This window comes from Microcebus murinus, chromosome 18, assembly GCF_040939455.1.
Source record: "Microcebus murinus isolate Inina chromosome 18, M.murinus_Inina_mat1.0, whole genome shotgun sequence".
NCBI classification, from domain to species: Eukaryota; Metazoa; Chordata; class Mammalia; order Primates; family Cheirogaleidae; genus Microcebus; species Microcebus murinus.
The window spans coordinates 8,123,504-8,139,509 of NC_134121.1; the positions used below are offsets into that span (position 1 = coordinate 8,123,504).

Here is a 16,006-nt window from a genome sequence, read left to right on the forward strand (position 1 = left end):
TTTTGACAAAATTCAACACCCTTTCATGATACGAACACTTAAGAAAATAGGCATAGAAGGGACATACCTAAAAATGATACAAGCCATATATGACAGACCCATAGCCAACATCATACTGAATGGGGAAAAATTGAAATCATTCCCACTTAGAACTGGAACCAGACAAGGCTGCCCACTATCTCCACTTCTGTTCAACATAGTGCTGGAAGTCTTGGCTACAGCAATCAGATAGGAAAATGGAATCAAAGGTATCCAAATAGGGGCAGAAGAGATCAAACTTTCACTGTTTGCTGATGATATGATATTGTATCTAGAAAACCCCAAAGATTCAACCAAGAAACTCCTGGAACTGATCAATGAATTTAGTAAAGTCTCAGGATACAAAATCAATACACAGAAATCAGAGGCATTCATATACGCCGACAACAATCTAATTGAGAACCAAATCAAAGACTCAATTCCCTTCACAATAGCAACAAAGAAATTAAAGTACCTAGGAATATACTTAATCAAGGATGTAAAAGACCTCTACAGGGAGAACTATGAAACACTGAGGAAGGAAATAGCAGAGGATGTAAACAGATGGAAATCCATACCATGCTCGTGGATCGGCAGACTCAATATCATCAAAATGTCTATACTACCCAAACTGATCTACAGATTCAATGCAATACCTATTAAAATCCCATCAGCATTCTTCACAGATATAGAAAAAATAATTTTACGCTTTGTATGGAACCAAAGAAGACCCCGAATATCAAGAGCAATTCTAGGCAACAAAAACAAAATGGGAGGTATTAATATGCCAGATATCAAACTATACTACAAAGCTGTAGTAATTAATATGGTATTGGCACAAAAATAGGAATATGACCAGTGGAACAGATGTGAGAATCCTGATATAAAACCATCCTCATATAGCCATCTAATCTTTGACAAAGCAGACAAAAATATACACTGGGGAAAAGAATCCCTTTTCAATAAATGGTGCTGGGAAAACTGGATAGCCACCTGTAGAAGGCTAAAACAGGACCCACACCTTTCACCTCTCACAAAAACCAACTCACGTTGGATAACAGACTTAAACCTAAGGTATGAAACTATTAGAACTCTAGAGGAAAAAGTTGGAAACACTCTCCTAGACATCGGCCTGGGCAAAGAGTTTATGAAGAAGTCCCCAAAGGCAATCACAGCAGCAACAAAAATAAATAAATGGGACATGATCAAACTACAAAGCTTCTGCACAGCCAAAGAAATAGTCATGAAAGTAAACAGACAACCTACAGAATGGGAGAACATTTTTGCATCCTATGCATCCGATAAGGGACTGATAACTAGAATATACTTAGAACTCACGAAAATCAGCAAGAAAAAATCAAATAACCCCATTAAAAAGTGGGCAAAGGACTTGAACAGAAACTTTTCTAAAGAAGACAGAAGAATGGCCAACAAACATATGAAAAAATGCTCAAAATCTCTAATTATCAGGGAAATACAAATCAAAACCACAATGAGATATCACTTAACTCCAGTGAGAATGGCCTTTATCAAAAAATCTCCAAACAATAAATGCTGGTGTGGTTGCGGAGAGAGAGGAACACTCCTACACTCCTGGTGGGACTGCAAACTAGTTCAACCTCTGTGGAAAGCAATATGGAGATACCTTAAAGCGATACAAGTGATTCTACCATTTGATCCAGCAATCCCATTGCCGGGCATCTACCCAAAAGATCCAATGACACTCTACAAAAAAGACACCTGCACTCGAATGTTTATAGCAGCACAATTCATAATTGCAAGGCTGTGGAAACAGCCCAAGTGTCCATCAATCCAAGAATGGATTAATAAAATGTGGTATATGTATACCATGGAGTACTATTCAGCTCTAAGAAACAATGGTGACATAGCACATCTTATATTTTCCTGGTTAGAGCTGGAACCCATACTACTAAGTGAAGTTTCCCAAGAATGGAAAAACAAGCACCACATATACTCACCAGCAAATTGGTATTAACTGAGCAGCACCTAAGTGGTCACATAGGTACTACAGTAATAGGGTATTGGGCAGGGGGGAGGGGGGAGGGGGTCGGGTATATACATACATAATGAGTGAGATGTGTACCATCTGGGGGATGGTCATGATGGAGACTCAGACTTGTGGGGGGAGGGAGGGAAATGGGCATTTATTGAAACCTTAAAATCTGTACCCCCATAATATGCCGGAAAAAAAAAAAACCCTCCCATTAAAAAAAAGAAAAGAAAACCCTCCCATAGACTCCCGTTGAGCCCAGCTCTGCTTATCTGTTCAAGAATGTGTCACTAGGTTGAGGCAGCTCCTCCCATCCCAGACACTGCATCAGAAGCTTCCATGTGTTCTTCCCTGACTGCATGCTCTTGAATCAGGCCCCCTGAGACTCTGAGCATAGATTCTAGAGCCAGGCTGTCTGGGTTTGGATCTTCACTATGCCACATACTGGCTGTGTGGCCTTGGACAAGTTTTTTCACCTCTCTGGGTCTCAGTTTCTCCATATATACAATACTGATAATAACAGTATCCACCTTCTTGGGATGTTTGGGAATTAAATGAATTAGTATTATGTACTGAGCCTGACACATAGTAAAAACTTGATAAAATTAGCTTTTTAAAAATGTGTGTCCACCTCAGGCATCCATTTGCATCCCATGCTGGACATAGGACTACTTAGGAAGCACTTTCCCTAAAGCCTCTGTCAGTGCTTCAGGTTTACAAAGAAGGAAGCAGAGGCTCAGAAAGGGCCAGCAATTTGCCCAAGTCCACACAACTAATCAGCAAACAAAAGTGGAATTTGAACACAGGCTTCTGTGGCTCCATGGTGTGGGTCTTCAACCACCAGACCAAGATTCCCTTAAGAGGTTTGTGGGTCCTGGGCAGGAGGGAGAGGCACCCCAGGGCAGGAAGAGGCTGGGGGCTAGATATGTGGACACTGGAATCTGGCCAAGCAAAGCCCCCTATCCCACATGGAGGCAGCACTGCAATCATTCTGGTTACTTTTCAGTGCCCCAGAATCGTAGGGCATCCTGCCATACCCATCTAGGACCCCAAGCTTTCATGAATTGATGTCTTCAGGCTCCTATGCCACCCAGACATTTCTCCTCTATTCTCATCCCACAATGGGCTCTGAACCCAGGTTCTGGTCCCCTCTGCTCTGGGTTTCCCACATCTACCTCTATTTCCAGGCCTTGGCCCACACAGGGGGCCCAATGTGGTACCCCTAGAGTGTCTTTAACTCTTCTGGTACCTATGACTCTTCCCACTGTCTGCCTCATGGGAACTGTTACCTTCTCTTAGGAGAGCTCAGCCTTTCTGACCGCCACAGAGTCAACAGAAGAGCTGTTAAAACAAGCTTATGGCTTAAGGCCCAGGGTCTTGTAATCCAAAAGTCCTGATATCTGGTTATCCAGGGCTGTGTAACAAACTACCTCAAAACTTGGACCTCCGTCACTTATTTAGCGCACAGATTCACCATCTGTCCAGGTTCTCCCGGGTAGGCTTCTCTCAGCCCCACGTGGAGCCCCTCAACCTGGAGGAGCCACTTCTATGTGGCGTCACTCACACTGCAGCCCACTTGTTTTCACTCTTTGCCGTATCATCCTTCCCTGAGCCTCACAGTTTAGCTTGACTAGGGAAAGGCTTTCAGGGCAAATGTAATTAATGAGCCTAACTCCCCCGCCCTCATATTTGATCACACACTTTCAGAAACAGAGGAGCAGAGGGGAGGCCTCAGGGCTGCCTTGCGTTGGAGCCCAGTTGCACCCTGTTATGTGGTGCCCACACTGAGTGGGGCACCAGGGCTGCAGGCAGAACCCCAGGGGCCAGCCAGGTGAGCCACCTCGAGGCACAGACCTCACAGCAGTGGCAACTTTATTGATGACATACTCTTTCTGGCACCTTCCCCACTTCGCTCACCTCAGGGTCTGCTTCTGGGGAGAGCTAACCCAAGGCAGTGGTAAAAAGTGGGGCGGCTGTTTGTCATTTGTATCAGGAGCTCTTTCTTGATCCTTCCCATCCCACGATAGTCTGACTGACCCCCTATCTGCCAGCTGGACCTCCTAAATCTGTCCCAAGTTACAAGCTTCTCCCCACTCTTGTCACCACCAGTCCATGACAGAGCTTCCCTGCTAACACTGCAGCAGCCTCCCCTGGTCTCCCCATCTCCTATATTTGCTTTCTGCTCTGTGTTCAGAATGGCAAAGTACAATCTGTGCAGGTTGCTCCACCCCCATCCCCACCCCCACCAGAAAACCTTCCTGGAATGAAATCCTACCATGTTTCCCCGAAAATAAGACCTACCCATAAAATAATCCCTAGCAGGATTTCTAAGCATTTTCGCAATATGAGCCCTACCCCAAAAATAAGACCTAGTGATGGGCGTATCTGCACAACCCATGCATTTCATTGCAGAGTGGGAAAGAAGACGAGCAGCCCTTCTCATCTGCCCCATGAGAGCTCTATTGCTCAACATGAGAGATTGGGGCCAATGGTTCTAAAGGAAATAGAGTCGGAAGAAATTCAGGATGGAATTCGGGCTTTGGAGAGCTATGATGATGTTCCAGAAGACGACGACTTAACTATATTTGAATAAATGTAGATTGTTGTACCATGCTTAAAAAAATAACACATCCCCTGAAAATAAGCCCTAGGGTGCCTTCTTAAGGAAAAGTAAATATAAGACCCTGTCTTATTTTCGAGGAAACACAGTACCTAAATCCGTAATGTAGCCTGGAAAGCTCCCCAAAGCACCATCACTTTCCATTAACATTCATTTTTTCATTCATGTGACAAGTATTTTTTGAGTGCCTACTTTGTGTTAGGTATCATCCTAGGCTCTGGGGGATACAGCAGGGAACAAACACAATTTTCCGCCTCTCTTCCACCTGTCCTTAGCAAATTCCTGCTCATCCTTCAAAACCCAATGCTAATGTTCCATTCTCTGGGAAACCTTTTCCCAAACTGCTCCCTCTCATCATTAAGCCACTTTCTTTTTTTTTTGTTTGAGACAGAGTCTCACTGTGTTGCCTGGGCTAGAGTGCCGTGGCGTCAGCCTAGCTCATAGCAACCTCAGACTTCTGGGCTCCAGCCATCCTCCTGCCTCAGCCTCCCGAGTAGCTGTGACTACAGGCATGCACCACCATGCTCGGCTAATTATTTTTTTCTATATATTTTTAGTTGGCCGATTCATTTCTGTTTTTTAGTAGAGATGGGGTCTCGCTCTTGCTCAGGCTGCTTTTGAACTCCTGAGCTCAAGTGATCCTCCCGCCTCAGCCCCCAGAGTGCTAGGATTACAGGTGTGAGCCACTGTGCCCCGGCCACCACTACACCACTTTAAAACCTTGTATAGCCCATCACGGCCGGGTGTGGTGGCTCACGTCTGTAATCCTAACACTCTGGGAGCCTGAGGCGGGAGGATCGCTTGAGCTCAGGAGTTCAAAAGCAGCCTGAGCAAGAGCGAGACCCCATCTCTACTAAAAAACAGAAAGAAATGAATCGGCCAACTAAAAATATATATAAAAAAATAATTAGCCAGGTGGCACATGGTGGCACATGCCTGTAGTCCCAGCTACTCGGGAGGCTGAGGCAGGAGGATGGTTTGAGCCAAGGAGTCTGAGGTTGCTGTGAGCTAGGCTAATGGCACAGCACTCTAGCCTGAGCAACACAGTGAGACTCTGTCTTAAACAAAAAAGAAAACAAAATCTTGTATAGCCCATCAAGTGATGGGGGCCTGTGGTTGGGGCTACCCACGGAGTGTGAAGTGGGGGGCCAGAGGCCTGCAGGGAGAGATGAGGGCAGATGTCTCCGCTGGAAGCTCTGCTCATAGGTAGTGAGTCAGGGGCACAACTGCAATTCCTGCCTCCTCCCTCAGGCTTGTTTTCAAGCCACTTAACAACTCCTCAGAGGAAGTGGATGCCAGGCACACTGTTTATTTGCACAGAAATAACCAAGGACCATGAATCCAGGCTGAGAAGCAGCACAAGGAGGGGCACCTAAGGAGGACACATGGGGACTGGGATGTGGAGTTGGAGCAGAATCAAACATCAGACCCTGAGTAACCCAAATGCAGAGTCCAGTTCATCTGGGTCACTGGTGTGGGGCTTCCCTGCCATTAGGTGGGAGGCCGAGGCAGAATCTATAGTGGGTCCATGGTAGGAGGACCCAAGGGCCAGCCTTTGAAAGTTCCTCTTGCTATTTGACCCAAGTCTGGATACTGCTATTCCATCTCAACTCCGGATCAGTCCTCTTGGGTTGCACCTCCTGCCTCCTCTTGGTCTCCCCCAAGGTTCTGGCCCCTTACAGGGGTCACCAGTCCAAAGAGTTTCCGTGACTCCCCTGAAGCCACACAGTGAGTCTTCTGGCAGAAGGCAGCTAGAGGGCTGAGGGCTGCATCAGAGCAAGGTGATCTCGCTAGGAGGCAGCGTGAGCCGCTTCTCACGGGCACTGAGCAGATTCTCCACATGCACGGCCACCACTCGACACAGTTCCAGACCCTGCAGGTGACAGTTAGAGTCCATGCCCACTCAACACTTCCTCAGCTCTCACCTTGGGGTGGGACATGCAGAACGGATGTGGTTGGGAGAGAAGCAGAGACCCTGGTCCGCACCTCCCCCATGGCCTGGGATAAGTGTGAGGAGCTGGACGGCGGGAGCGCAGGCTGTGTGCAGGCCAGGAGGGATAACAAGCAGGAGATGAAGTGCATCTGGAGGCTTTGCTGCCCACAACCCAGGCCCGTCACTTCACCACTCTGAGCCCCAGTGGCCTCTTCTGTAGGGTCTCGATTTACCAGGGCCTGCCTCACAGGGCTGTGGTGAGGATTCAGTAAGGTTTCAGTACATGTGAATCCTTTAGATTAAAAAATATATTAGTTCCATCAATAAATGGTAAGTTTCTAATAAGTGTTGCCATGGTTACCACCTGGCACCCACAGCCTAGGATGGGCAGTGATTGGAAGGGGACAGGGAATTGCAGAAAATTGATCTATGAGTGTGGTTCCCAGACCAAGGCCAGTGTGGGAACCGCACCCAGCCCCCCCCCCCCCCCCCCGGGATTTCCTGTTCCAAAAGAATAAAAGGCAGCAGCACTTACCAAGCATTAATTGTATGCTAGGCCTTGTCCTGAGAGCTTTATTTTATTCTTTTCTTTTCTTTTTTTTTTTTTTTTGAGACAGAGCCTCACTCTGTTGCTCAGCTAGAGTTGAGTGCTGCGGTGTCAGCCTAGCTCACAGCAACCTCAAACTCCTGGGCTCAAGCGATCCTGCTGCCTCAGCCTCCCGAGTAGCTGGGACTACAGGCGTGCGCCACCACACTTGGATAATTTTTTTGTTGTTGTTTCTATTTTTAGTTGCCCACGTAATTTTTTCTAGTTTTAGCAGAGATGGGGTCTGGCTGTTTACTCAGGCTGGTCTTAAACTTCTGAGCTCAAGCAATCCTCCCGCCTCAGCCTGCTAGAGCGCTAGGATTACAGGCATGAGCCAACACACCCAGCCTTTTTTAAAATTTGAGACAAGGTTTCTATCTCTGTTGCCTAGTCTGGAGTGCAGTGGCATCATCATAGCTCACTCACTGCAGCCTCCAACTCCTGGACTCAAGCGATCCTCCTGCCTTGGCTTCCTGAGTAGCTGGGACTACAGGTGCACACCACCATGCCCAGCTAATTTTTAAATTTTTTCTCTTTATTTTCCGGGCTGGTCTTGAATTCCTGGGCTGTCAAATGGAGCAACAATCCCAGCAAGGCCTGGAACACAACAGCATGTGGGTAGGCAAAGGACTGGCTGGAGAGGAAGATTGTCCATCTTTTTTATTTTTATTTTTTTGAGAGGGTATCTCAAAAAACTGAGGCCCAATGAGAAGCAGGGATGCCCTGAGATCCCCTCACATAGCCTGTCAGAGGTGGGCAGTATGGAGACCCAGATCTGTTGGCTGTAACACTGCTGTAGTCAGATGTCACCTCCTCCTGGAAGCCCTCCCTGATTATCTCCCAGATGGCTCAGCTTAGCATTGATCATGGTTTATTGGAGAGATTCTTTCATATCTGAGACTTGGGGCCCTGTGAGGGTCAGGGTTGAGGGGGGGTCTCAGTTACTTCAGTATCCCTGCAGCCAATGCAGAGGCTGCTACACAGAGATGCTCAGTGGTTATGGGTGGAATGAATGAATAAACAAATGCATTTCCCCCACATATGCAGGCCAGAGGCAGAGGCAGCAGCATAAAGAGGTCAGGGGGTGCTGTAAGGAGGTGGGGAAGCCAAAAAGGCCCTCATCAATCTATCCATCCATCTACTCAGTGAGCTATGACGATGCCACTGCACTCCAGCGCAGGCAACAGAGAGAGAGAAGCCCCGTCTCCAGTCCACCCATGCATGCAACAAACATGCACTGAGCATCTAGGTGTGCCAGGTACTGTGCTGTGGACACAGCATGAACAAGATGGACACAGGCCTGCCCTCCTGGAGCTGATATTCTGGTGGTAGCGACAAATGATAAGTAAACAAATAACTAAATGATTTGCAAAGCATAATAAGGGCTACCAAGGCAAAGATTGTGAGTTATTAGGGAGGAGGACAGGCTTCTAGAAAGCGGTCACATTTGTGCTGTAACCCAAATAAAGGGAGAGAGTGAGAGCCCTGTGATAAATCAGGGAAGAGCATTCCAGGCCGAAGCGACAATGAGTGCAAAGGCCCTGGGGCAGGGAGGGGAAGGGCAAGCTCAGCAGAAGGGAGCCGGAAGAGGCCAGGATGGCTTGGAGCCTGTGAGCAGAGGGGAAAGGGGTGGGGGGGGGCTCCCCGGTTTAGGGCCTGAATGCCTGGGAGGATCGGGAGGTAAGGCGGAAAGGACTGTTGGTCTCCAAGGGAGATGCTGAGGGAGCCTGGAGCTCAGGGGTTCAGGCCAGGAGACACAAGTATGGGGGTGGTGAGAGCCTCAGGGCCAAATAGGCTGCCCAGGGGGAGAGGCCCAGACTCAGCAGCATTTACAGATTGTCAGGAGAGGCAGCACCAGAAGCACAGCCAAAGAATGAACAGCTGGACTGGTCCCAGGAGTGGGGAAGGACACAAAAGCACGGCTGCAGGAGCTTGGGGAGGTGGCTTCTGGGAAACAGGGTAGGCCAGGAGCCCAAGGCTGCTGGGAGACAGGGATCAGGGTGGCCGGCCCCCAGCAGGGGCAGATGGGGGTGTGCTGGAAAGTGGGTTGGGAGCCTGGACCCAAGTCACAGATTCTCCCAGGGGCATGAGGGGCCATGGGGGCTTTGTTCTGGTCCTGTCCCTCGGAGGCAGGGCTGGGGAAGTGGAAGCCCCTCTCTCTTGCCCTGGGAAATCAGCCCTTCCAAGGCAGGCCCTGTCATGGCAGGTAGTGCTGGGCCCAGACCTTGAGGGGGATGCCATGCCTGTGTGATCCTCAGCTCCAACTCTGCCCCTTCTCTGGGGCTCAGTCCTGTCTCTTCAGTGGGGTGAAAACTTTGGTCCTGCCCTTCCCCTGGTGGGCTGCGAGACTTAGACAGGAGCTTAGGGGATCATCCGTGCCTTTTAAGTAGCAGCCACAGTTGCTGCAAACAGGAAAATGCACAGGGCAGGTGGGGCTGTTTTGCTGTCTGTCACATGGCAGTTTCCCCACTGTCAATCCCAGGGCCCACAATTCAGCTTCCACACCTCAGCCTAGGTGAACTTCCTCAAACCTAAGTCCTTTTTCTGTCACCAACATTCTATGGTTCCCTAGTGCCCTCAAGAGAAAGCCCCAAATTCTTAGCTTCACATTCAAAGAGCTCCAAGATCTCCCCTTTACTGGTCCTGTCTCCCCAGCACCCCATCTAACTCCTCGCTATTGTGCAAACTACCTGGGCCCATTCCTATGTTCCCACTACCAAGCTGCTTCCCTGGAAGACCACCATACTGACTGGCAGTTCTGTGCTGTGTTGGGGTTGGTTCTGCCCCGTGCACTGGTTGGATGCTCCTTGGGGCACAGCAGGGATCTGGGCTATCTTGGAGCCAGGCCCAGAGCAGAGCGTGGGGGGGCGGACTGGGCAGTGAGGGGCTGTGCTCACCTGCTCCAGCTGCAGCTGCATGGTGCACTGGGCCACCACGTCCCCCAGCGCGATCTCCACATAGGGGTAGCTGGAGTTGGCTGTGGGCCGCTGGGTCCGTGTTGACTGGATCTCCTTCAGGGGGAACTTCACCATCAGCTCCTGGAAGTGGGGGCAGAGGGACCAGATAGGCTTGTAGTGGGGACAGTCTCAGCCGCCCTTGCCCTTCCCCTGCAAATCAGACCGGATCAAGGACCAGCTCCCCCACTGACTTGCTGTGTGACCTTGAGCAAATCACTTTACCCCTCTGGAGCTCAGTTTCCTCACCTGTGAAAATGATTGAACATATACAGACAATGTACCCACAGGGTGCCAGGCATTGCCCTAAATGCTCAGGATATAGAGGTAGAGTGGGTGCTGTTGGCACCTTGACCCTCACAACACAGCTGCTTCTTTTTTTTTTTTTAAGACAGAGTCTCACTCTGTTGCTCAGGCTAGAGTGTTGTGGCGTCAGCCTGGCTCACTGCAACTTCAAACTCCTGGGCTCAAGCAATCCTTCTGCCTCAGCCTTCTGAGTAGCTGGGACTACAGGCATGCGCCACCATGCCCGGCTAATTTTTTCTATATATTTTTAGTTGTCCAGCTAATTTCTTTCTATTTTTAGTAGAGACAGGGTCTCACTCTTGCTCAAGACTGGGTCTTGAACTTCTAACCTTGAGCGATCTTCTCGCCTCGGCCTCCCAGAGTACTAGGATTACAGGCGTGAGCCACCGCGCCCGGCCCAGAGCTGCTTATTGTGAACACCTGCACCTCTCTGGCCCAGGAAGCCAACTCAGAACACAGGGAGGGAGGTCAGAATGAGGGCGAGTTAAATCCCCCAGAAGAAGCCCTTGACAAGGATGTGTGGGGAGTGGTGGACAGACACCCAGCTCCCTCGCCCCGAGAGAATAGGAATGTTCTAGGCTGTCTCCCAGGGCTCCCCAGCTGAACTGCCCTCTAGCTGCTCACATCGGCAGCTTGCTTGGTAACATGCCCTTCACTGGCTCTGTCCCTTCCCTGTCTCACTTCCCCACTCCAGCGTTTCCTAGAATCAACTCCAAATCAACCACTTGCCCTGGAATCTCTGTCTCAGAGTCTACTTTTGGGAGCAAAAACTAAGAAACAGGGTAACAGGTCCTATCTGTTATGGGCTGAATTTCGGTCTCCCTCCTGACCAAGTTCATGTCTTGAAGTCCTACCACAGGACCTGAGAAGGTGGCTGTATTTGGAGATAGGGCCTTTAACAGAGGTGATTAGGTCAAAAGGAGGCTGTGAGGGAGGACCCGAATCCAACATGACGAGTGTCCTCACAGAGGAAATCTGGACACACACAGACTCCAGGGGTGTGCACACATGGAGGAAAGCTGGTGTGAGGACACAGTGAGAAGACGACTGTCTGCAAACCAAGGAAGAAACCCACCCTGCCGACACCTTGACCTTGGCGTTCCACAGTTCCAGCCTCCGGAACTGTGAGAAATAAACTTCTGTTGTTTAAGCCACCGAGTCTGCGGTATTTTGCTCTGGCAGCCTGATCAGACTTATACACTCGTTGTATGAGTGCTCAGTATGTGTTTTCTGTGGTTTCACCTTTACAACAGCTCTGGGGGGTTTTAACTATTATCCTTGTCTTCCAGGCGAGGAAACTGAGGCTCAGAGAGGGGAGAGCCTTGCCCAGGATCATGCAGGTGGTAAGCGGTGGAGCTGGATTTCCGCAGCTGGAGATCTCGGCCCCTCCGAGGGGTGGGGGGTCAGTGGACACAGGGTGGTGATGGCAATGCCAGGCAGAGGCCACTCACGTGGGTGTCAGTGCTGAGGAAGTTGAGCCCGTTGTGGTTGACGGCAAGGATGCAGGGGGCCGGCACGGCAATGTTGCTGCAGCTCTGGACGAAGAAGAAGGAGGAGCCAAACATAGGGAAGGCACTGAGGAGGCCTGAGTGGAGAAGAGGGCAGTTACCATGCCAGGCAGGGCTCACCGGTGACAGTCACAGCCCTAACACAGCCAACCTGCAGCCCACATCTTCCCTGGCCCTTATCAGGTGCGGGGGCCCTTGGTCTGGGTCTCCTTCCACATTTTGGCCTCCCCTGTCGAGGCCTCTTCCTCTAGGCCTGCTCCCGGCTCTTCTCCCTCCACCCAGGGCCACCTGAGCCTAGGGGGCCATCTTCATGAACATTTTAAAAAGGCATTCTCTCCAGGCAGGTGCTCAGCTTGGCTGGCCCCAAAAATGCCTTTGTGCAAAGAAACAGATGCCTCCATCCCATCCTCCAGGACTCCCTCCTCTCAAAGTCCCCCAGCGATTATCTCCCCAGCTCCCAGATCTCACCCAGAAACTGGGCACGGGCCTGGTGCGGGCTGAGCGCCTGCGTCTGCTGCCGGTGCCGGCTGACCAGGTCAAGCCAGGTCGAGCTGGCTGCCATGCGGTAGAGCTGGGCCGGGACATACTCCTGGATCTCCCTCCTGCGTGCAGAGTAGAAAGGGGTCCTGAGCAAGCACACAGGCTCATGCAGGCCCCACTGTGCAGCAGGCATTATGCAGAGCAGACGAGATCTTTGCACCTCCCTGCAAGACCAAGTGCTGGGAGTGGAAATGGGTAGAAGGTATAAAGGCTCACACGGTGCCTGGCACGCTGACGCTGGGCCAGTGCTACTAGGATCCCTGCTTGCAGTTAAGGGAACAAAGGCTCTGGGGAGTTCACTAACACTCAGATCACACAGTGACTGAGTGAGCTGGGCTGCCCGGTGAGGCATGGTGGGGCAAGGCGGGTTTGTCCTTCACAGCTCCTGCCCCCATGGAGAAGCCCAAGCCAGAGGGTGAGAAGCACATGGGTGAGGGAAGCATCAGGGCGTGCAAGCACCCAGCACAGGGCTGGTCAGTGCCAGGCCAGGGAGCACTGGGCCTCCAGGCTGAGCCCCCCTGGCCATAAGCGCTGCCCCCGCTTCTCTCCTGTACATGCTGGCCACCTCAGGCAGCCCCTTTGTCTCTTGAGACATCGGGAAAATATCAACAGCAGTCCCAGCCCATGCCAGCCACCTTGGGAGTAGTGGGAAGGGTTCGGAGAAAAGCCAAGAGATCCCCAAGGTGAGATCTGTCCTTCTTTGCACTGCTGGGGTAAGAGCCTGGCATCTGGACCCAGCCTCCCCACCATCAGCAAGATAAGCTTCAGCAAGCCACATAACCTTTCTGGGCCTCAGTTTTCTCATCTGTAAAAGGGGAAACAAAGTGCAGTCGGAAGGAATAGCTGAGATAATGAGTATGCAGGGCGCCCTGCAAAAAGTAAGAACTCAGTGATTATTTTTATCCAGGATTGCGGTTATAGCCTCATGTGCCTCCTGCTCTTTTCACTTAAAATGATCACGTCAGAGAGCTTTACGTACCGAGGCTGAGCATGCCGCAGACGCCGCGATGTGCACGGTCCGGGCACCACCTTACTACTGTTTACACCAGGGGACCTCCAGGTGTGGTCAGGGGTCTAGGGGTCAAAGCCATTTTCATAACAATGCTAAGAAGTGATTGGCCTTTTCCCCTCTCGTTCTCTCAAAAGTGCACAGTGGAGTTTTCCAGAGGCTACGGACATACCTGTGGCACACGAGATGGCGAGAGTCTCCCCACAGAGGCAGATCTCTAGGAAGTTAGACAGTGGAGAGCTTTGCAAAATGTAATACAGTGCCACTCTTCTAAGTTTTTTTGAAAATAGTTATTTTTCATAAAATGTTATTTACACTGACATGTATTGGGCTTATTATTCTTATTTTTAAATGAATATTAATAGATATTTTAAATTTTTTCTCAGTTTTAATTTTGAATGGGTAAGTACATTAATAGATACAACCCACATAAACAAAAGCTTTTTGGGGGTCCCATTTTCAAGAGTATAGGAAGACCAAAAGTTTGAGAATGACTGACTTATACTATAAGCTTTAGTCGACCTTTGAGAACATCAGTTTAAAGGCTGTCTAGTGCTTATAATTTACGTGACAAGTCCCCTGTTGTTGGATGCTGAGTTTGCGTCCAGTCTTTTGCTGTCTGTAGGCAACACTACAGTGCACGTGTTTGTTGCTAGCCCTTTCTGCAGAGCCACATGTATTTCCTGGACAGCAGGGAATGTGTGGCCTGAAAGCTTTTTTATCGTTGAATTTGCTCTGGGCAAAAAATACCAGCCAGAAGCAACTTGTCATGGAAGGGAGGTGGGCCCAGTGTCTATGGCTAGCTGGAAGACTTCAGCCCCCAGGCCAGGACAGCCCCTTCCCAGAAAGCCTCACTGATACAAGAGGAGAGCCTGGGGACGGCCAGCTCTGAGCAAAGGGGGCTGGGCTGAGAGGGCCGTTGCCTGTCCTCGCCCCCGAGACAGGTGCTCACAAGCTGGGCAGGTAGCTGTGGTCCTTGGCACGGTGCTGCAGTGCGGCCAGCTTGGACACCTGCTGCAGCTGCTGCTCGCTGGGCCGGCGGGCGGGCACGCTGCTGAAGAAGCCCTTCAGGTAGTCGGGCAGGACCTGTGGGCAACACGTGGGTGAGCTCCTGCCAGGCAGGCACACACTCAGCAATCGCTGGCAGGGGGCAAGTTCATTCATTCCAGCCCCTTCCCCTTCTGGGACAGAACAGCCTGTCACTTTCCTGGGTTTGGGGGAAGGGCGACAGAAGAATGTGAAAGTGAGCTGTGAGGGCTGTGGCCCTGAAGCCCATGAGAGAGTCCCCACAGTGCCCTGCTGGTAAAAACAGAGTGTGGACACTGCAGTGTGCACGAGTGTCCATTAGGCCCGCAGTTCTCAAAGCTCAACATGCCCCCGAGTCACTGGAGGGCTTGCCAAGACAGACCGCTGGGCTGTGCCCCCAGAGATGCTGACCCAGGTCATCTGAGGCGGGACTTGAGGGTTTGCGTCCAGGTTTGGCCAGTCGCAAGCCTCGCCTTGAGTAGCATGGCACCAGCCGCGGGGCTGGGCCAGCTGGGCTCCGCGGCAACACGCGTGTCCACAAGGGGAAGTGAGCGCACCGTGTATGCGGAATTGCTGAAGCTTCTGACGCTGGTTCTACCAGAACACACGCTTTTTGTCAAGGCATTTCCACAAATATTGGCACAGTAGGGGAGAACCCAGAATTTGCAAACTCCACGTGGGATCCTGACTGAGAGGACCTCCAAGTCTCAGACGGGGATGACACACAGACTAGAGCAACGATATTAGCAAAGCCTTGCTCAGGCCTTTGAGCAAGGGACAGGCCAATGTTCAGAGGAGAAGAAATCAGAAGGACAGGGGAATTCAGAGAGGGCCTCACAGAAGAGATGCTATTCATGAGTAGCCTTGTTGGGGAGGACTTAGATATCCAGATACAGGAAGGGACAGTCCTGGAGTGACAGCATGGGCAAAGACCCACAAATGAGGAAGTGAGGATTACAGTGTTTTGACTGCTCGGAAGAGGCCATAGGGGAGCGGAGTCAGTGGGGTTAGAAACGCCCGTGAGCCCACAGGAGTGGTGGCTCACACTTGTCATCCCAGCACTTTGGGAGGCCCTGACAGGAGGATCACTTGAGGCCAGGAGTTTGAGACCAGTCTGGGCAACATGGTGAGACGCCCATCTCCACACACACACACAAAAATTTAATTAATTAATTAATTTATTTTTTGAGACAGAGTCTCACTTTGTTGCCCAGACTAGAGTGAGTGCCATGGCGTCAGCCTAGCTCACAGCAACCTCAAACTCCTGGGCTCAAGCAATCCTGCTGCCTCAGCCTCCCAAGTAGCTGGGACTACAGGCATGCGCCACCATGCCCGGCTAATTTTTTCTATATAGCTAGCCAATCAGTTTCTTTAGCTAGCCAATCAGTTTCTTTCTATTTATAATAGAGATGGGGTCTCGCTCTTGCTCAGGCTGGTTTCAAACTCCTGACCTCAAGCTATCTGCCTGCCTCAGCCTCCCAGAGTGCTAGGATTA

At 50.6% G+C, this 16,006-nt stretch overlaps 1 protein-coding gene across 1 annotated transcript in view; it reads right to left on the reverse strand.

The window, feature by feature from the left end:
• Nucleotides 1-5,970: 5,970 nt before the first annotated feature.
• Nucleotides 5,971-16,006, reverse strand: part of MYO15A (myosin XVA) — a 57,889-nt gene continuing 47,853 nt past the window's right edge. Inside the window, exons 62-66 of the mRNA XM_075993926.1 lie at nucleotides 14,438-14,571; nucleotides 12,405-12,538; nucleotides 11,880-12,013; nucleotides 10,066-10,206; nucleotides 5,971-6,522 (exon numbers count right to left, since the gene is read on the reverse strand). Coding sequence (XP_075850041.1) covers nucleotides 6,421-6,522; nucleotides 10,066-10,206; nucleotides 11,880-12,013; nucleotides 12,405-12,538; nucleotides 14,438-14,571 — 645 coding nt within the window. The 3' untranslated portion in view covers nucleotides 5,971-6,420. The remainder of the gene's footprint in view (nucleotides 6,523-10,065; nucleotides 10,207-11,879; nucleotides 12,014-12,404; nucleotides 12,539-14,437; nucleotides 14,572-16,006) is intronic.